We start from the raw sequence: 22,310 nt of genomic DNA, 5'->3' as shown, positions 1-22,310 counted from the left end.
TGGATTTTTTTTTGCGATTTTTACAAATTCACAAGTAGGCGGAGCTTATAGAAATGAATATTTATTAAAGGTCAGAGTTAAAAGGTTAATCATTGTGGCACCCTGCGTGCGTGCGCGAGGAGAACATATATGGACTTTGCCTTTTTGCTGTGTCTGGTTCGTTTCAAGAGATGAAATAACACATTTTTGGGGTGCGGACTACAGAATAACGGTATGTATAGTGAATTTTAGATATTTGTTAATGTAAAGACAAAGTGCGTGCATGAGAATTACTTGAATATTCGTAATAGGGAAGAATTAAATATGTGAGTAAAGTTGTCTGTGTTTGTTTTGATTTCCAGATGTAATGTTCATGTACAGTACATGAGGCCATAGGCAACTTGATTCAGAATTGAAATTATCACCCTCAATATTCAGAAATTATCATCTGTTTCTTAAAAATCTTAGCCTTCTAGATAATTTTATCCATGATTATAAGTGCACAAAGCTAGTGCTTGTTTAAAACAAAAACATAACCGAAGTGAAGGTCGGTAAATTTAGGAAACTTTGGGAAATTTGTAGAAGAAAAATATCATCTTCAGTTTCACAAGTAATTCTGTCCTAGGCTGATCTTCACATGATGTTGTCAAGGAAACAGTGTTTACATCTTTTCAGTTTTGGCTGTGATATTGTGAACTACGAATTGGAATTGATATTTGCACAATGTTAGAAAAAAAATTGCATTTGTCTTAGATCATTGCTCGTTATAATTTATTTTATTTACAGATTTCATCCCTATGCATTGGGAGCAGTAAAGCCAGTTGTTTCCAACGCTGGTCAGCCAACCAGCGTTGGAAATTTATACAAAAATACCACCTTTCTTGAAACGCAGTGGCTATTGTTACGGCAGCCGTAACGCATTTCCCATTTTCTATCGTTACGGTAGACTGCAACCTGGCAACTTTTATAAAAAAACATGACAAGAAAATATAAAATTAGAAGGAAAAAAGTGAATTTGAACTTTATGAAATTCGGACTTTATTTCCCTTTTAAAAAAAATCCTCCAAAGCCTCAGGTTAGAAAAGGAAAAAAATTCGAGTGCAAAACTGAGATTCGAACCCGCAACCTCACGGTGCAAAATCCTACCCTCTATCGGCTGATATGGCGCACTGCTCGATAAAATGTGTGGAAACAAATAATTATATACCTGCGTGCGTATCAAAAAAATATCGTAGAGGGCGCTAAACAACGAGTGCCGTAACGATAGCCACTTCGTTCTTGAAAATGACCGCAAACTAGGTGTTAAACTGTCATTCACTAAACAGTCCAGTAAGGTATTTCGTGAAAATTCAGTAGTTTTGTTTCTGATGTTTGCAAATGTTGTATATTCACTTTAAGATTATCACTATGAGCGGCCGACGCAACAGAGGAGGTCCACACAAGACAGAGCCGGTCACTGACCTGACAAGATGGCGTCTGTCCAATGTGGACGGCCGACAAACATGGAGATACATCGAGGAAGGGGAACCCATCGAAAGAGAACAGAACTTGGTGGAGAAGTTCAGCTTAGGACTGGATATTGTGAGTCCAAATTTACGTAACTTACAGTTTTGTTTTTTCACAAGCTGTTGGAATTCACTAAGTAAACACTTCTTGAGAAACTCCAGCTCCAATGGTCATTCGGAATTCGACATGTAGAGCTGGAGGTCAAAGTACGTTGTAGCCAGCGGTCTAAAAATGGCGGAGGTCTGAAATTTGGCCTCAATACAGCCGCCGAAATATCAGTTTTTTTGTCATATTTTAGTTTGTTCTGTTTCAAGTTGATCCTTTGCTTCGTGAATGATTCACGAAGCAAAGGATAGACTTGAAACAGAACAAAACCGACTAAAATATGGAAAAGTGATGATTTCGGCGGCTGTGTTGAGGCCAAATTTCACAGCCTCCACCATTTTTAGACCACTGGCTACACTGTACATTGACCTCCACCTCTACATGTCGAATTCCCGATGAGCATTGGAGCTGGAGTTTCTCAAACTAGAGTAAACAGTGCTTGCACTATTGTATAAATTATTGCAAAAGTGTAATAATATACTCGTGGGTTCCAGTCCCACCCGAGTGATTTTTCCCAACTTTCACTCGGGAGGTAACACACTGAGTATACAGTGTTTAAATGTCGGTGAAGGGCAAAACCTTATTTGATTTATATCACCCCGATGCAAAATTCCATCTTATAATAGTTTATGCGGTACCCGCTGCTATGTACATCAGATTCGAACCAGCCAACCGATCCCGTTAGCTCGGTGGTCGAGTGGTAAGACATCTGCACTACAAAGCAGGAGGTCGTGGGTTTGAGTCCCACCCGAGTGATTTTTTTCCAACTTTCACTCGGGAGGTAACACACCGAGTATACAGTGTTTAAACGTCAGTGAAAGGCAAAACCTAATTTGAATAATATGTATCACCACAATGCAAAAAGGCATTTGTTTCTGAGATGTTTCTCTTGATGAAGTTTTGACATTTTTACTTTTGCTATACATGTATTTAACACGTTTGAATTTATTGGAGGTAGAGCAGATTATTTATAGTATCAAATCAAAATGTAAACAAATAGATAATATCTACATGTAGCACAAGAATAGCTTGGGCTTTTGTTGTGAGTTATTTTTGAATACACTGCAAACAGATAAGTATACAATGTAATCAAGAGACCATCTTGATAAGAGTGAACCATTATAGAACTACATTTTAAAGGTTTTTTGTATCCCATAATGTGTATATTTAATCAACATCCAAACAAGTTGGCTTTGAGGTGATGCCAATTCACACTACAACAAATTTTCTTTCCTTTAAATTTTCAGCTTGTATGTAATGTTTGTATCCAACATATTGTAGGCAGAAATCATCCATTTTATGCCTTTTTTTTAGGGGAATATACAACATTTGCAAACATCGAAAAACAAGTCTAAAGCATCCTGTAAAATTATGGCACCAGGTGTGAAGTCATTTACAAGAAAATTGTATTTTTGTATACATTTCCAACGGTGGTCGGTCGACCACCGTTGGAAAAACCTAACTATTTTTCAACTACTGCTCCAAATTTACCCTTTTTTCCAGTCTAAATTGTGTTTGCTACTTGTTACATGTTCATTAATGGGTGCAGAGCAGCTAGACTGGTTCCCTTACCTTACAATTTTCTGGCATCTATAAATTGATCCATTTTATCTTTAGTGGAGTCAGGGAACCAGACTACTTGAACATTTTTGTTTTTCTTGGTTTTTCCAGCATTTTCGAACACAAAATTTCAAACATATCAGTGTACAATATTTGATCTATTATACTAACCCCTCAAATAGTTCATTTCTGAAAATTACAGCAAAAGCCAATGATACACATTCCCTTTAAAGGTTTTTTTTTTTCAGAATTAGAATTATTCCTTCTTGTTATCAGTCAAAAGTCGTTCACAAAAAGACAACTAGTAACACACATATTTTTTTCCCTCAATCAACCTCCCACCTTTAAGAGCAAAGAAGCCCCGCCCTTCCCCAAACCCACCACGCCCCAAGAGGCAGCCACCAATGGGATGGTCTTCTACTCAAGGCTCCAGACGGAAGACGGCCACTGGAGCGGAGACTATGGGGGACCTCTCTTCCTCATGCCAGGTGACCTGTGACCTTTGACCTCGTACAAGTCTTTGACCTCTAACTGAACATTGTTTCTGCTTGATGGTCAGCGGAAAAATTGAGATTACTGCAGTAGAAAAACTATGCAAACTTGGAGTGTATTTCGCATCCAAGACATTCTAAGGGTTTCAAGTGCGCTTAAGTTGAGTAACTGTTTCTGAATTCCAATTTTAACAAAATTCACCTTTTTATGGTGGCGTGAATTTTCTTTGAATTCCGGCTTACTTTTTGCAAATACAAACAAATCATCCTTAAGCGAACCTAATACTTTTAGCCACACCAGAATATATTTTGTTATTCTTCAACATTTGTGCTACAGTTTTCTTGCACCTTTGTAAAAGTAGCGATTTTCTCGTCTTGTTTGCAGGACTGCTTATTGTGTGCTACATCACCAAGACAGAATTGCAGGATGCCGTCAAGAAGGAAATGGTGCGATATCTGCGCTCTGTTCAGTGTCAAGATGGCGGATGGGGGCTGTGAGTTCCAAATCTATCCTTCCATCATGTTAAAGGGAAAATACAACATTTGCAAACATCAAAAAATAAAATTACCAAATCATTTTGAAATACCTTGCTGGACTGTTAGTGAATGACAGTGTAAAGCATCCTGTAAAATCATGGCACCTGGTATACTGTCATTTTCAAGAAAAGTGGTATTTTTGTATCAATTTCCAACGCTGGTCGGCCGACCAGCGTTGGAAAACACTGGCTTTTTTTCAAATACTGGCCCCAATTGACCATCGCACTTGTTTGCAATCGATTACACACCTATGAACGGGTACAAGCCAGCTAGACTGGTTCCCTGACCTTACAATTCCCCAATGTATGCAAACTGCTCTGTTTCTTCTTACATGGAGTCAGGGAACCAGACTACAGGAAAATGATTGTTTTCTTGGTTTTTATAGCATTTTTGAACCCAAAACCTCAAAAAAGTCAGTGCAACTATATTTGCTATATATTTCCAACCCTCCAATTCCATCCATTTCTGAATATTACAGCAAAAGCAAATGATGTATTTTCCCTTTAAATCCTTAATACCATGAAAAAAATCAATGTTTTACAAAGTTAACTGAAATAGTATACATAAGTAGTACCAGCATATTCTACTTTTATGTGTGTGTGTGTGTGTGTGCGTATGGGCTTGCATGTTTCATCGGCATGAATTTTAAATTAGCTTTGATATTTTGTCCATGTACCAGCAAGTTTTGTTTAAATTTATGCGGAGGAAGTCCAATAAATTTAAACCCTTGAAGCACCACACCCATTAACATTTACCATTGCTTGTACATTGCTATTTATTTAACTTTTGTACTGTTTGAACAATAGTCAAAAACAGTCACAGACGGTCAAAAATTCCATCCACTTCCCCTTGTTGCCATGTGTTTTACACAGGCTAGTCAACAGCAGTCAGATCATATTTCAAGCAAGCACTCTGACTAGTCAAATTCAGTCAACAGACAAAAGCAGGAAACTGCTTTATGTAGGCTGGGAGCTCTTAACTGTTGAAAACAGCAACTTGATTGATTTTGACTGAAAGGACAACTTGGCACAGAACGTATGTTTGCATAGGAGAGTTAATGTTGATATTTTAAGAAAAATTAATTTGTCTTTACTAGTACCGGTACTTTCTTTTCTTATTTGATTGATTTATGCGATGGTCGCTGTTTGAAAAGGTTGTCTCTTGTCTTTGTATGTTTTTGTTTTATTTATTTTTCATCTACTTCTCATTGAAATTGTACATGTTGCCAATGAATTTCACTACGGCAGAGCAGTATAAATAATTAGGAAACTACTTTGTTCTTTCAGACATATCGAAGGCCCGCCCACAGTCTTTGGTTGCGCCACTAACTACGTCGCGATGAGACTGCTGGGTGTTGCCGCCGACGACCCGGACCTCATCAAATGCAGGAAGTTGCTTCATTCGCTAGGTACCAGCAAAGTTTTGCTTTTGAGCATATCTGTGCAAAGTCGTAAAAATTCATGCATAAGAGACTTTCAAAAATTAGAACCAAAAAAAACATTGTGAGGGTTGGTGTTTTTTTAAATATGGCGTGAAAAGACTAGAATGATGTTTGATGCTCATCCCTGAAAATATGTCTGTGAAAAAAAATTTAAAAAAATTAAAATCAGGAAATAAAACATGGTTGAATTAAAATTAAAATAAGAGAGAAATTGACTATGGGTTATTCTATAAATTTAGGGTCTAAAGTGTGGTGTTTTTCCTGTTCCTGTTAACTTGGCACTTTGTAATTTGCTATGCAAGTATCATTGAGAATGACTTCAAATGATTCTGTATTTGTTGGGTGGGTAGTTTGCTATTCATAATCACTCTTGGAGGACAACTGCATTAACCCTAACCTCCCCAACTCCGTCAAAATCCATCCGTCCATTTCGGTGGTTTTTGGGGGACTTGGTCCTGCAGGCCTGGTTTGACTAAATGTTGATGGAGTATGATGGACTTGGGCCTGGAGGCCTTCAGCAAAGCAGTGTGATTGATGGATTTTGACAGACTTGGTCCAGTACTTAGTAAATGACTGTAGGAGAATTATAAAACCATAGTCAGCCGTAACAGGGACAGGAAAAAAGTGGACCCCAAATATATAGAAGGTGTCTGTTTTGTTTGAGTGCAGTCGTCACTTTAATTTTAATGGATAATGAAAAAGTTTCGTAACATCAGTGGACAACGTGAAGACTTCAAACACTATGCTCATTGCATGCACTGATAACTGGTTGATTTTTAAGAGCTCAGTGAATAAGTCCGAAAATGTATTTTTCAAATCCTACACATCCATCATCTACTAATGGTCAAGGAGATTACAGACTAGGAGTTTTGGATCATTTCTCTGAATCATTAATTAGATATCATGGTTAATTGGCTCCGTCATGGACATTACACTTCCTTTCATAACGCAGAAATTGCCCAAGAGTAAATTCATTTTTCTGGAACGGCTAGTGCAGCTTTATTTTCAAACACAGCTTCTTCTAATATTGTATTCAGGAGGAGCCGCGGCCATTCCGTCCTGGGGCAAGTTCTGGCTGTCGGTCCTCAATGTCTACTGCTGGGATGGTATGCATACGCTTTTCCCTGAACTTTGGTAAGTCACCCAATTCCAATTTTTTGCTTATTTTATGGATCCATAGTGCTAGCCTACTTTCCTCTGACTGACTGTCTGGTTGGGTCACTCCCCGAATACTGAGTACAAATAAATTCTGAAACTGAATCTCCCGGATCCAGCTCTTATCTAGGCAAGCGTAGTCTTGTTTGTGTTTTGTACATTTGTACCATATGTGACCTGTTCTGTCAAAAGCAGACGCTTCTGGGCAGAGGTTGAAATTAAGATAGGGCCAAAAAATGCGGTGGGGGTGATTTTTTTTTTTTTTTTCTAATACTTGCATATTTGTAATCCTGAACATGTCTAAAATATACTATAAAAGTTTGAAACCCTAATTTGAACTCTAAGTATAGTATTTTTGATGATTTGTTGAGGTATATTAGTTAAAGAAATGTCTGTTTTGTGACGTTCGTGGCCATTTTCTACGTCTTCCACTTTTCGACACAATGAACTTCAAAATAGCATAACTTTGCCCAGGAATTACAGGTTTCAAAAATTAAACCACCAATTAAAAGGAAAACGTACATATTTTAACAATATCCAAAAATCTCATTTTCGACCTTATGCCCAGAAAAGTCTGATTTTGACAGAACAGGTCACATATATTATTTGGATCCTTTTTTATTAATCAATAGATATGTTGTGGAGTGCTATGGCCTCCTGGTCTGGAGCATTGAACTCATGACCTGCGGGTAATTCTGCAGGTTGTGGGTTCAAGTCCAGCCTGGGGTTATGGTGCGTGTGCCCTTGGGCAAGGCACTTTAATTTTTCACCCATTGCTTTGCCCCACCCAGGAGTAAATGGGTACCTGTGAGGGTAGAGATGGTTATTGTTAATATTGATTTAAGCTGCCTTGTCCCGAAATGGCTGCATCGAGCTGTACACTCCTGAGGGAGCTGAGATGGTATTTGGAATGTTTCATTGGCCCAATGATCAGGGGTAACAATAATGAAAAGCGCTTTGATCTTTAGTTAAAAGCACTATATAAGTAGCCGTTAATATTATTATTATATGTTAATCAATCAATTCAATCAATAAGTTGATCAATCATCATTTATTCAATCTTCAAACAGTCCAGACAAACTAAAAATAACAAGAAGTAAATAAGTACAAAATAAGTTTTTTGTCCAATTTTTTTTCAATTCAGGCTGTTTCCGACCTGGATCCCCGCCCATCCGTCCACTATCTGGTGCCACTGCAGACAAGTCTATCTACCCATGAGTTACTGCTATGGCATCAAGTATCAAGCAGAAGAGGATGATCTGATCAGGGAACTGAGGAAGGTAAGCAAAAATAACTGCTGCCGGCTTGGTTGGGATTCGAACCACCCACCATAGGATCATAATCTGTAGCTCTACCTTGCAATTACTTACTGCTATGGCATCAAGTATCAAGCAGAAGAAGATGACCTGATCAGAGAACTGAGAAAGGTGAGCAAAAAAAAACTGCTGCCAGTTTGGTTGGGATTCGAACCACCCATTTTAGGATAATAATATGTAGCTCTACCTTCCAATTACTTACTGCAACAATTTAATATCAAGCAGAAGATGATCTGATTCGGGAGTTCCAAAATCTCAGCCAAACTAATTGCTGCCAGCTTGGATGGGAATTGAACCATCTATCATAGGATCCTACTCTTAAGCTCTACCTTCCAATAAGCTTCTGCTATGGCATCAAGTATCAAGCAGAAAAATATGATCTGATCAGGGAATAGGTCTCTCATAAAGACAGCCATCTCTGTAGGAGAACTGCAACTGCGTATTTCATGCAATCAAGCACGCATTGCACTTGTTGCTCGAAATGTGTTTGAAATATGACGCAGCCGATGAGCATTATGCAAGCTGAAAATGCCGATGCACGTGGCTGGTCTGTAGGATTTGATGTCATTTGAGAGAGACCTATTACGGGGGGAAAAAAGACACAACTAGCTTGAGTGGGCTTTGAACCACCCATCATAGGAGCACACCTCCTAGCTGTACGTTTTAAGAAGAGATTCTCATCAGAGGACCACACACAGCAAGGGTAGACCCTCACAAGCTTGGATGGGGTTCGAACCACTCATCGTAGTATACTTTCTAGCTCTACCTTCAAAATGAATTATTCCTTTGGTAGGACTCGAACCACCAACTACTGTTATTCATCCATTTATGTAGTGACTGTTTTCTCGATATCCAATTCCTGTTTTGGTTAAAGGGCTGATTTTCCAATTACATGATATCTCTCAACAAAGTACTCGATCGAAAGATTATTGTCACTCCTTTTTATTATTTGCATCCAGGAGCTCTATACTCAAGACTACCATACCATCGACTGGCCAGCACAGAGGGATAACATAGCCAAGGTGGATCTGTACACCCCTCACAGCTGGCTCTACAATCTGGCGTTTGGTTTCCTGGATGTCTATGAGCCCTATCATTCCACTGCTTTCCGTCAGAGGGCTCTTGACGAATGCCTGGATCACATCCGAGCTGACGATCGCTTCACCAAGTGCATAAGCATTGGACCTGTAAGTGGCCTTGTGTCCTTGGGCAACATAGTTTGCCACAATTTGCCTTTCCCCACTAAGGATTAAAGTGCCTACTGGCATGACAAACTCTACATGAGTGCCGTGATCAAGTACAGGTTGACGATCGCTTCGCCAAATGATGCGTCAGTATTGGACCTATGAAGGTTGAACTGTAAAATGGATATTGTGTCCATGGGCAAGGTAGTTCGTCACAATTTGTTTGGTTGTTTTCTCATTGAAAGAGTTTTGGACTTATATGTTTGATGATTTGATTTCTCTGTTGATTTCTTGAGTTTCTACAGAGATTTCTAAATTTACATGTACCATCATGTCAAAAATCCACACGTTTCAAAATTTGTGTAATATGGGAGGTTTTTATTCTTCGTTTTCTAATGGTTTTGGTTGGTTTGTTGATTTTGTCTGCAGATATCCAAAGTCATCAACATGTTGGTCAGATGGATTACTGAAGGAGCAGACTCAGAGGTCTTCAAGCAGCATGTGGAACGCATCCCGGATTACCTATGGTACAGTTTGTCTGTCTGTTGGTCTGTCTATCTGTATTTTGACTATCTGTGAATTACAGAATTATTCTGGCTAGCTTTAGTTTTAAAAATCTGTAATATTACAATGTAGTTTTCAGATTTTGTTAGAAATGCATTATACCATGGAAAATCCCTTATGTTGATTATTTTTGTTTTCTTGCAGGATTGGTCTAGATGGCATGAAAATGCAGGTAATAATTTTAATTTAAATCGTGAAAAGTGCTCTTTCCCCCAAATTATGACAATCCTATAATGTGAGCATAAAACTCTATTTAAGCCTGAGCTTCCTTTAACAAAGACACAACTTGGACCTTCCCGTTAATCTTGGAATTTTTCTTGATGATGCTGCTTTGTCCTTTTCCAATCATGCTTGTGCATTGACAATATTTTACAGGCTCTTAATTTAACAATGCTCACAGTGCAATTTTGAATTAAGTGTTCTAAATGAGACACTCTGTACAAAAATCTGATTGCTCATTTGACATGATAGTATTAATACCGCTAACTTCTAATAACTCTTTTCAATTTGATTTTCCATTAGGGAACCAATGGTTCACAGCTCTGGGACACGGCCTTCGCTGCCCAGGCTTTCTTAGAAGCAGGAGCATCAACCAACAAGGAGCTACATGAATGCTTACAGCGAACCCACGACTTCCTGAAACTCACTCAAATACCGGACAATCCGCCCAACTATCAAAAGTACTACCGACAAATGAACAAGGTCAGATAATTGTAATAATAAAAGGCATCTATATAGCTCTTTTAAACAGGATATCAAAGCGCTTTACAATTATTATTACCCCTTTTCAACGGGCAAATACTCCTGAAACCTTGTCAACTCCCTGGGGAGCATACACGGCTGGGCAGCCAGTTTGGCGCTCTTGGCCGTAGTCAACCTCTCACAGTAACCAACACTGCCCTCACGGGTACCCATCTACTCCTGGGTGGAGAGAAGCAATGAGTGACAAAGTGCCTTGCCCAAGGGCAGATGCACCACAACCCCGGGCTGGACTCGAACCCACAACCTGCAGAATGACCCGCTCCAAACCACTAGGCCACTCCACAGATGATTTTAGATTTCATCCTTCCATTTGCAGAAATTGTTTTAGTATGATGAAATGCATTAAAAAAAATTTGCGTGATTTTTATTTGAAGCCTATGAATTATAATTGGATTAAGTGAATGTTAGGCTTGACTAACATCAAGACAGTGACACACATTAACTTTAATGTAGCATCGTTGTCTGTCTATTTTTACCAACTTGGGTGTTTTTTTAATACTTTCAATAGGTTTTCTGTTTTTATCTTAAAGTAAGCCGTTAAATTCACAAAACCTTCTTTAGTTACACCTCATCTCTAAAATTTTAAAAAATATTTTACTACTAATTTAATTCCAGGTCAAAGGTATTAAAGGGAAAATACAACATTTGCAAACATCAAAAAATAAAACTACCAAATCATTTTGAAATACCTTGCTGGACTGTTAGTGAATGACAGTGTAAAGCATCCTGTAAAATCATGGCACCTGGTATACTGTCATTTTCAAGAAAAGTGGTATTTTTGTATCAATTTCCAACGCTGATTGGCCGACCAGCGTTGGAAAAAACTGGCTTTTTTTTCAAATACTGGCCCCACTTGACCATCGCACTTGTTTGCAATCGATTACACACCTATGAACGGGTACAAGCCAGCTAGACTGGTTCCCTGACCTTACAATTCCCCAATGTATGTAAACTGCTCTGTTTCTTCTTAAATGGAGTCAGGGAACCAGACTACAGGAAAATGATTGTTTTTCTTGGTTTTTAAAGCATTTTTGAACCCAAAACCTCAAAACAGTCAGTGCGACTATATTTGCTATATATTTCCAACCCCCCAATTCCATCCATTTCTAAAAATTACAGCAAAAGCAAATGATGTATATTCCCTTTAAAGATGAGCGTGTTGGCTAACTTTTAGATTGCCATTCATTTGCCAGGGGGGTTATCCATTCAGTACCCGCGACTGCGGCTGGATTGTGGCCGACTGTACAGCCGAGGGACTCAAGGCAGCCTTGATGCTGGAGACAATGTGCCCCACCGTCAAGGATCACATAGAGAAAGATAGGCACTACGAAGCCGTGGATGTGGTAAGATATCCCAGGGCCTCTAATTGTGGTAAAGCGCCCTTCCCAGGAACACAAACTTTTCAATTACATCTGTGGTTTGAAAATGAACACTGCAACTCCATAAAAGGGATGGGTGAATTAGAGATAGTACCAAGCTATAAATTTGATAAAGTACACCATAGCACTAGGTGAGACTGAAGAAATTGTGGTAAAATATCCTGCCCAGGAACACAAACATTCCTGTTCTCCATGCGGTTTTGATAATAAGCCACTGAGAACGAACTGATTTGAAGAATTGTGGTAAAGTGGCTTGCTCAGCAACACAAAATTTTCCGATTTTTAAAAAATTTTTTATTGAATGATCAAACATCAAGGATGAATTTAAGACATCGTTTTATATTTTTCTGATAATTATTAGTGTTTTGTTTGTCATTTTTTTAGATACTGAATATGCGAAACAAAGATGGCGGATTTGCCACCTATGAGACCATGAGAGGAGGAATCATCCTTGAGAAACTCAACCCCTCCGAAGTTTTTGGTGAGTCTCAAAAATATTCAGACTTTGAAATAGTTCAATGTTGCTTATTAAACTCGCTGGTCAATTGTTGGCAAGACATCTGCACTTGTGAGCCAGAGGTCGTGGGTTCGAATCCCATCCATGTCAACTTCTGAAATTTTTCTCACAAGCTTGAACATGCAGTGCTCCCAACTTTTTTTTTAAATTTATGTCTGTGTTAATTTTTTTTTTAAAAACCAATTATCACAATTCAAAAGTCTTTATTGTGATAAAGTATCCTGCTCAAGGACAGCAATAAAAAACTTCCGTTTATTCCTGCAGGCGATATCATGATTGACTACACCTACGTTGAGCTGACGTCGGCCGTGATGCAATGCCTGAAGAAATTCAGTGAGCTGTATCCTGAGTATCGCAAGGACGAGGTCAGATCCACGCTGGACAGGGGCCTGTTGTACATCGCTAAGAAACAAAAGATAGATGGATCATGGGAAGGGTGCGTAATATTTTTTTTTAAAATTTATCTTTTAAAGCTACAGTCCATCATTTGTAATTTGTGCATTTTGTTCGTTTGAAGCAACAAAAGAGTTCAAAATCTAATGAAGGATACTGAGCAACTAACCTGATGAAGTTTCAGCTAAGCTTCAGCTGTACATTCCGAGAAAAACAGCATTCTAAGATCTCAATTTCAAATCCAAAGTTACTGAATCATGTTTTGAATTGTTTTGAATTGCAGCTATACGCGACGTCGCGCACTGATCCGACGAATTATAACAACCGCGCGCGCGTGTGCGTCGTTCCAATACTTGTGCGCGCTGCGCTGAATAACAAAACGAACTACTAATTTAAATTTTCCTACGGTGCTTCTTAAGAATCACCGTTGGAAATGCCTTCTTTCATTGATAACTTCAAAATGACAGCTTGCCAGAAAGAATAATTTCACAGGGAGTTTAGTCCCCTTACTATCTTTCAACCAAGTTTGTTTTTCAACAATAATTACGCCAGTTACTTTTCGGATGGCTGCAAATGATGGACTATACCTTTTAAACTTTTTAGAACAAGATTGCGATGAGGTTTCTTGTGCATTCTGATTGCAAAAATCTGAGCCGAAACTAGAAACGCATGTTTGAGACACAACCCCATAGTTGCTTGTTTTAGATGTAGTAAAGAGCGCCCTCTATCGTATTTCTAACACAAAGTTTTTGTTTCCTTCCCAACAGATCTTGGGGCGTGTGCTTTACTTATGCAGTCTGGTTCGGTCTGGAAGCCTTTGCCTGCATGGGATACAGCTATGAAAAAGGGTAAGAGCACCAGCCTCAATTTTCCAAAAAACATTTCAAGACTTACAAGTTACAGACTTGAATGCCAAAATTTTGTGGGGTTTTTTTGTTGGGGTGTTTGATTGTTTTTTGGTTTTTTTTATATCAGTTGTTTTCATTTATTATATTTTCCAACTTTGTTTGAAAAAATGTACAAAAAAATTATCAAATTTGACCTTTTTTACCTCAATGTTTTTCCCCCTCCAGGACCAATACTATGCAAATTAGGAGGGCATGTGACTTCCTGGTGTCCAAGCAGATGGAGGACGGTGGATGGGGGGAGGAGTTTGAGTCCTGCGAGGAGAGGCGGTACATTCAGAGCAAGACGTCGCAGGTCGTCAACACGGCGTGGGCGGTGCTAGCACTCATGGCAGTCAGGTGAGGACCTGTTCATTTCTAAAATTCAAACTTTGTCATTGGCTCTCTGTGTGTGAACAACAGAGGGCGCTATTTCGACTACTCGTAAGATCTAACTCCAGTTGACATGCTGCACTGGTTTGCGCCAAAATACACAACTTGGTTTCATCTGAGCGTGTACTGGTATTGTCTTCGTGTGGGTGCTCAGAGTACAGCAGCAACTACAGTCTTATCATATTGCCATTTTTTTCATTTGAAAATGTTTAATACTTTCAAGATATTTAAAAAAAAAGGGGGACCCGCCTTTTACTGTTTTGGCATATGTCACCCTCCAGCTCCAAACTAATTGTAAGTCGCGCGGCCGTATTTTGAGATATTACTCTGTAAGGCCAAAAAAAAGGTCTCCGGTTTCTGGTAATGGAGCTTGCCCAAAAAGTGGTGCGGCGAAGCGGCTTTTTTTTTGTTTTTACCTGATTTTTTGCTTCAAATGTCGGCTGATGACTGCAAATGGTGCCCGACTAAACTTAGTGCAAATAAATGGGAGTCCAGAGAGGCCACATAAAGCTTATTATCGATCATAACCCCATCTAAAAACACATTAAAATTGTGCAGCAGCAGGATTCCAGTCAAACCAGTGAGTTTGGCGGTTTTGAGACATCATCTTTCATTGAAAAAAACCTTTTTCATTTTGCCGACGCGCATGGCTATGGCGACGCATGCGCATACCAGAAACCGGAGACTTTTTTTTTTGGCCTAATGCATTGATAAGTCAAAAATAATATGAAATTCAGATGTAGGCGTTGGAATCTAGAATAATGAATATATTTTACCTTCCGTTAACTTCATTGTACATTTCCTAAGGAGATCATTTGGGAAATTTTATCGACAAATTATATATTTTTTTAAACTTTCCGAGGCCCGCAAACTTGGAACTGAAAATACCTATTCCTCCGTCATATTTTATCCGATTCCCATATTCTATACATCAAAAGTTTTCAAACATTTGTCAAAAGGAGTGATTTTGTGCTGAACGGTCACATGTTATGGATACAGAAATTTAATAAATAAATAATATTGAAAACATTTATGTTTTGCTTTTGGCAGATTTCCACAACGTGAGGTTATCGACAGAGGCATCAAAGTGATCATGGACCGACAACTGCCAAATGGGGACTGGGCTCAGGTAAGAGGTCGCGACCTTTGACATACCACCCTAGTAATAAACTCCCCTAGTGGATTCAATTTTAAGATAAAAGAAAGCTGGAATCTTGGTAAACGCTCCGGCAAAAACCTGAATATAAGCGCTGTACTCAGGTTTTGATTTAAGATAGGGATTCATGGCCTGGCACTCTTGACGGAACTAAGTTTATTTTTAAGAAGAATAAACCATTTGTTTTCCTCATTTTTAAGAAGAAAGATGCTTGAAAGAAAACTTGCTTGAAAGATGCCTAAGGGACCCTAGAACACATTCCGATTCCATTTGTAGAAAGATATGCTTTTCCAAAGAAAATTTGGACAAAAATATGGAATATAATCAGTCAAATATGTTAATTAATTTCTCACAAAATCGATGGTTTTTGCCCAAATCTTAAAAATATTGGGTGTTTGAGTATTGATTGGTGCCCCTCTGACCTCCTGAGGAATTTCTGCATTGTTAAGAGAAAAGTCAATTTTTGGCCAAATTTTGATAAAAATGTAAGGCTAAGGCCAAAAAAAAAAAAGTCTCCGGTTTCTGGTATGGAGCTTGTCCAAAAAGTGGTGCGGCGACGCGGCTTTTTTTTTTATTTTACCTGACTTTTTTGCTTCAAATGTCGGCTGATGACTGCAAATGGTGCCCGACTAAAGTTAGTGCAAATATATGGGAGTCCAGAGAGGCCACATAAAGCTTATTCTCGACCATAACCCAATCCAAAAACACGTTAAAACCGTGCAGCAGCAAGAGTCCAGTAAAACCAGTGAGTTTGGCGGTTTTGAGACATTATCTTTCATTGAAAAAAAAACTTTTTCATTTTGCCGACGTGCATGGCTACGGCGACGCGCGGGCATACCAGAAACCGGAGACTTTTTTTTTTGGCCTAACCCCTTGCATTTTTGTCAATTTTGACCAAAAAATGGAATTCCTTGAAACTTGCTTGAAAGATGCCTAAGGGACCCTAGAACACTTTCCAATTCCATTTGTAGAAAGATATGCTTTTCCAAAGAAAATTTGGACACAAATATGGAATATAATCAGTCAAATTATTTATTTATTCTCAACCACAGGAAAACATCAAGGGCGTATTCAACAAGTCCTGTGCGATCAGCTACACGAGTTACCGGAACGTCTTCCCCATATGGGCGCTGGGTCGCTACGCCCGTATCTATGGCAACAGCTCATAGCCCGTCCAATCACAATGTGTCTCCGGACAACTTTAGGTTGGTGCTTTCCTCCTTGGAGCAGTAGGAGTAGTGTAGATGGTAGTGGCACCAGACTGGTGCAAGAAAACGTTTTATAAATCTGAAATGACAAAAACTATGTACAAAGTGTGGCCAAAATATTTCTTTTTTTAAATCAACTTCAGAAGATGTGATTTTGTAATAATTTGCAGGCACCTGAGAAGTTACCATGGTTTTTTTTTGGTTTTTTCTACTTTCACAAAATCCACTGGTACCCCTATTTTTTAAAACTGAAACACGATTTGTCATACTGGTACCCAGCACTTGTGAGAAGAATTGCTGTAACTTCTGTAGTAAATGAACAATCGAAAATGAATTTGATAGAATGTACACGTAGATAGCGTTCACTGTGGATAAATCAAATTCTGTGCTTGATTTATAAACTGAACTACACTGGCATAAAAAAAATCCAACACCACGCCTTAGGTATGGACAGTGGCTTTGCATGCATCACTAACTTAAACAACAAGCTATGCTAATATTACATCGAAAAAAGGAATTAAAATTTAAGATAGATATTTCCAAGATTTTATTTAAGTGAAAAAATGCAAGGGGTTAGCCTTACATTTTTATCAAAATTTGGCCAAAAATTGACTTTTCTCTAAACAACGCAGACATTCCGTAGGAAGTTAGAGGAGCACCAAGCAATACTCAAACACCCAATATTTTGAAGATTTGGGGAAGACCAACAACTAATTAACATTTTTGACTGAGTTTACCCCATATTTTTGTCCAAATTTTCTTCGGAAAAGCATCTTTTTCTACAAATGGAATTGGAATGTGTTCTAGGGTCCCTTAGGCATCTTTCAAGCAAGTTTCAAGGAATTCCATTTTTTGGTCAAAATTGGAAAAAAATGCAAGGGGTTAGCCTTACATTTTTCTCAAAATTTGGCCAAAATTTACTTTTCTCTAAACAATGCAGAAATTACTTAGGAAGTCAGAGGAGCACCAATCAATACTCAAACACCCAATATTTTTAAGATTTGGGCAAAAACCATCGATTTTGTGAGAAATTATTTAACATATTTAACTGATTATATTCCATATTTTTGTCCAAATTTTCTTTGGAAAAGCATATCCTTCTACAAATGGAATTGGAATGTGTTCTAGGGTCCCTTAGGCATCTTTCAAGTAAGTTTCAAGGAATTCCATTTTTTTGTCAAAATTGAAAAAAATGCAAGGGGTTAGCCTTACATTTTTATCAAAATTTGGCCAAAAATTGACTTTTCTCTAAACAATGCAGAAATTACTTAGGAAGTCAGCGGAGCACCAATCAATACTCAAACACCCAATATTTTTAAGATTTGGGCAAAAACCATCGATTTTGTGAGAAATAAATTAACATATTTGACTGATTATATTCCATAATTTTGTCCAAATTTTCTTTGGAAAAGCATATCTTTCTACAAATGGAATTGGAATGTGTTCTAGGGTCCCTTAGGCATCTTTCAAGCAAGTTTCAAGGAATTCCATTTTTTGGTCAAAATTGAAAAAAAAATGCAAGGGGTTAGCCTTACATTTTTCTCAAAATTTGGCCAAAATTGACTTTTCTCTAAACAATGCAGAAATTACTTAGGAAGTCAGAGGAGCACCAATCAATACTCAAACACCCAATATTTTTAAGATTTGGGCAAAAACCATCGATTTTGTGAAAAATTAATTAACATATTTAACTGATTATATTCCATATTTTTGTCCAAGTTTTCTTTGGAAAAGCATATCCTTCTACAAATGGAATTGGAATGTGTTCTAGGGTCCCTTAGGCATCTTTCAAGTAAGTTTCAAGGAATTCCATTTTTTTGTCAAAATTGAAAAAAATGCAAGGGGTTAGCCTTACATTTTTATCAAAATTTGGCCAAAAATTGACTTTTCTCTAAACAATGCAGAAATTACTTAGGAAGTCAGAGGAGCACCAATCACTACTCAAACACCCAATATTTTTAAGATTTGGGCAAAAACCATGGATTTTGTGAGAAATAAATTAACATATTTGACTGATTATATTCCATATTTTTGTCCAAATTTTCTTTGGAAAAGCATATCTTTCTACAAATGGAATTGGAATGTGTTCTAGGGTCCCTTAGGCATCTTTCAAGCAAGTTTCAAGGAATTCCATTTTTTGGTCAAAATTGAAAAAAAATGCAAGGGGTTAGCCTTACATTTTTATCAAAATTTGGCCAAAAATTGACTTTTCTCTAAACAACGCAGAAATTCCGTAGGAAGTCAGAGGAGCACCAAGCAATACTCAAACACCCAATATTTTTAAGATTTTGGTAAAAACCAACAATTAATTAACATGTTTGACTGAGTTTACCCCATATTTTTGTCCAAATTTTCTTTCGGAAAAGCATATCTTTCTACAAATGGAATTGGAATGTGTTCTAGGGTCCCTTAGGCATCTTTCAAGCAAGTTTCAAGGAATTCCATTTTTTGGTCAAAATTGAAAAAAAATGCAAGGGGTTAGCCTTACATTTTTATCAAAATTTGGCCAAAAATTGACTTTTCTCTAAACAATGCAGAAATTCCATAGGAAGTCAGAGGAGCACCAATCACTACTCAAACACCTAATATTTTTAAGATTTTGGCAAAACCATCGATTTTGTGAGAAATTATTTAACATATTTGACTGATTATATTCCATATTTTTGTCCAAATGTTCTTCGGAAAAGCATATCCTTCTACAAATGGAATTGGAATGTGTTCTAGGGTCCCTTAGGTATCTGTCTAGCACATTTTAAGAATTTTCACGTTTTGGTTAAAATTGGAAAAAATACAGGGGTTAGCCAAAAAACCCAATATTTTAAAACTTATGTTTGTATTGTATTGATTATTTTTTATCCAAAAAATGTGGGCACCATATAAGCTATTATTTGCCAGTGCAAAGTTAACGTTTTATTAAATTTTCTTACAAATTGTCAGATTTTAATTTAGTTTAAGTTTTAAACTTAAAAGTGTTAACAGAAATTGTTATATTACATTGTAATTAACTATTTTGACTTTACATCGATGTATATTTTATTGATGTTTATAAATGAAGAAATAAATTGTATGGTATGGCAAGTAAAAGATATTAGCAGTGTTATGCTCTTGTTCCTATGCGTCTGCCTTTAAATATATTAATTTTGTGAAGAAGCAGATATAAAGTCTTGAATAAATTCCCTAGAATAAGTATAAAGTATAAGTATAAACCATCCAGATAAATATTTTAAGTATAAAGTATAAGTATGAACCATCCAGCTAGTAAATTCCCCAGTGAGTTGATCAGCCCAAACCTAAGTCCCAAGTTCCTACCCCAGACCCAAGGCCTCTACCCCTCAGCTTCCAACTCTCTCTGGAGACTAAGTCAGAACAACCTAAGGGTTTTAATTACCGGAATCCTTACTTTTTTAAGAAAAACCCGGTGGTGTAGTGGTAAGAGTGTAAGGCTACATACCCAAGGGTTCCCGGTTCAAGTCCCACCCATGCACAATTTTGTCAGAAAACTTAGTATATATTTTGAAAAAAGTCTAAAAGCTCCTCAGGACGGCCCAGGATCTGAACCGGGGACATCCCGGTTCGGATCCTGAGGCGCGTCCTACTGAGCCAACTGCTTCTTGAAAAAAATTCGCCGGACGTTATATATAAACCTTAGGTTAACATATGTCGAAATATTACCCATAAGCACTCAGTACATTAACATATCATGAATATTCAGCATATGCGAATTAGGGAGAAAAAATGATACCAGTATTTCAGGATTTTTCTGTACTTGCTGAAGTAAGGGTTTTTAAGCAGTAACTCTGACAGTAAATAATGATACAGGGTACTGAATGACAACATAAAAAGGAAATCAACATATCCAAAACATGATTTTAACCAAAAAAAGGTTTATTTATAACTGTCTATGCACATTAAACTGTTTAAAATATACTGAAATGGTTTCAGTACAGTACAACTAAAACCAACACGACAAACTTTAACGGTAAGAAATTATGAAATTTTAATTTGACCTGCTATTAATATGTACATAAGTAAAATAATGAGGATTTTAGTTGATTCAAACAGTTGCGTTATGATTTTTGGACAAACAGTAAAACTGTTTGGTTTACAAATGAAAAGCTGCCGTTATGCATAATTCATAGTATAAACCAGTATTTTTCTTTTTTGTATTAAGCAAGCATTTTTCGTTTTTTAATTTTTTTTTTTAATAAGCCATGCATAGTTTCACACGAGCAAATTAATTTTTTGTTTTCAATCATACAAATGGTACAAACGTTTCCTCTCTGCGATCTGTGGACCAGCCTTATAAAACATCAATTCATTAATCAATTTGGAATGTTTGCCAAGTTTTTGCATAATCATGAGTTAAGTTTAAAACAATGCTACTATTTGTTTTTACTGAAAAGAACACAGATTTTGCTTGTAGCACCAATGTATGCTGATTTGAATACTGTGTCTGACGTACTTGCTTCATTACAATACCAACTTTTTTTCTGACCATTCTTTAATAAAAAATAGTAATTGGTTTGATGAACTATTTACAGGCAAGCTCAAATTTACAGCAACAATTTCAGAAATATAATTTTTTTTTTTTACTATTTACAATACTAAGAATTCAAACGATAAACATTTAATTAAACTTTCCCGCCCTATTCCCAAACATCTGAAGTTTCATAGATATTATACACAAGCTAGAAAAATCAGGGATTGTATTAACAAGCTTGTACAAACCCCGGTTCCACTATTGCTTCAATCTGAGTAGATTTTTTCTCCAAAACAAAACGTCACTTCAAAAATAACAGGAAAAACTTCTCTGTGGAGGAACACAAAAACCATGCTTTAAAAACACTCAAAACAGGTTCAACACGCAAGAGTAAAAAAAACATCAAAATTACAAGAAATGTTGCCCCAAGATAACTCAATAGTTATTCTTCTCCAAAATGAAGGAAAAAACAAGATATTTACAATTTTGTTTTAACAGATTTCTGACCCTTTTTTGTTAGGCGCAAATTTAAGCAGCACTGCATGACAAAGCATGTTGACAAAGGAAAATCCAATGTTCAGGAAAATAGAATCCCTCAATAAAGTTTTTATCCTAAAAATTGTCTCCGTTATCCCCTGTGAATTTTTTTTTCAGTTCCGTCTTCATGCACATTTTTTTTTTGAAACCATGACCTACAAAATTGTTGCCAATATAAGCATGCTTATTGCTTTCTATGAGATTTTTTTCTGTGGGCTTTCTTACCATGCATATAACTCAATTTCATTGTTTTCATTGCGACAAAATACCTTTATCGTAGAGTGCTTAACATTTGGTCGACAATCTAGTTCTGTGCTATTTGGATGTTATTTTTCTCAAATGTAAGGATTTTCTCAGACAACATTGAACTTGAGTGATTTTGACCACTGGAAAATGGGAGATTAGGAATAATTATAAATAGCATGCCTTTTCCAACACATTAAATCATATTTTAAGACAAACAGAGTTGTATGCTTGCGATTCTGCTTCAGAACAGACCATCAGAGGCAAGGGGATGGAGGTATCGATAAGAGGGTGAACGCAGCATCGGTGAACGCAGCGTCGATGAAGCTGTTACTACCTCTTCGAGAAAGTGGAATAGCTCGACGTTCTGACATCACCTGAAGGTTTGAAAAATCACAAGGGACAAATTAGGGGGAGTTCAAGAATGGAACAGAACTCAAGGCAAAATTTTTTAAAAAGAAGAAATTGTAAACGATTGTTAGTTGGAATTCTGTCGTCTCCTGGCAAGGGCTTGCTTTCA

At 37.3% G+C, this 22,310-nt stretch overlaps 2 protein-coding genes across 6 annotated transcripts in view; one reads left to right on the top strand and one right to left on the bottom strand.

The window, feature by feature from the left end:
- Positions 1-86: 86 nt before the first annotated feature.
- LOC119719547 (lanosterol synthase-like) lies at positions 87-17,133 on the top strand. Its single transcript, XM_038189013.1, has 18 exons — positions 87-211; positions 1,378-1,560; positions 3,500-3,638; positions 4,027-4,135; positions 5,465-5,586; positions 6,657-6,753; positions 7,919-8,054; positions 9,050-9,277; positions 9,704-9,801; positions 9,983-10,010; positions 10,361-10,540; positions 11,794-11,943; positions 12,364-12,460; positions 12,761-12,932; positions 13,657-13,737; positions 13,963-14,133; positions 15,217-15,295; positions 16,375-17,133. Exons 2-18 carry the CDS (start codon positions 1,387-1,389, stop codon positions 16,489-16,491), a joined length of 2,178 nt encoding a protein of 725 aa, XP_038044941.1. The 5' UTR covers positions 87-211; positions 1,378-1,386; the 3' UTR covers positions 16,492-17,133.
- A 3,057-nt stretch (positions 17,134-20,190) lies between these two features.
- LOC119719076 (A-kinase anchor protein 9-like) overlaps positions 20,191-22,310 on the bottom strand; it is a 106,341-nt gene continuing 104,221 nt past the window's right edge. For all 5 annotated transcript variants that reach the window (XM_038188380.1, XM_038188381.1, XM_038188383.1 and 2 more), the window contains one exon: positions 20,191-22,167. In XM_038188380.1, coding sequence (XP_038044308.1) covers positions 22,124-22,167 — 44 coding nt within the window. In that variant the 3' untranslated portion in view covers positions 20,191-22,123. The remainder of the gene's footprint in view (positions 22,168-22,310) is intronic.

The sequence above is a fragment of the Patiria miniata genome, unplaced genomic scaffold (assembly GCF_015706575.1).
Source record: "Patiria miniata isolate m_02_andy unplaced genomic scaffold, ASM1570657v1 HiC_scaffold_8, whole genome shotgun sequence".
In the NCBI taxonomy this organism is placed as follows: Eukaryota; Metazoa; Echinodermata; class Asteroidea; order Valvatida; family Asterinidae; genus Patiria; species Patiria miniata.
The sequence above is the reverse complement of the archived record's forward strand: the minus strand, read 5'-3'. Positions and strand labels throughout refer to the sequence as shown.

What these genes read in the sequence shown, in the direction of transcription:
- LOC119719547 (XM_038189013.1), top strand. Translation starts at nt 1,387, where the DNA reads ATGAGCGGCCGACGCAACAGAGGAGGTCCACACAAGACAGAGCCGGTC. An exon ending in TCAGCTTAGGACTGGATATT is followed by an intron (nt 1,561 to 3,499) that starts GTGAGTCCAAAT and finishes CCCACCTTTAAG; the next exon opens with AGCAAAGAAGCCCCGCCCTT. An exon ending in CAACCCCTCCGAAGTTTTTG is followed by an intron (nt 12,461 to 12,760) that starts GTGAGTCTCAAA and finishes TTATTCCTGCAG; the next exon opens with GCGATATCATGATTGACTAC.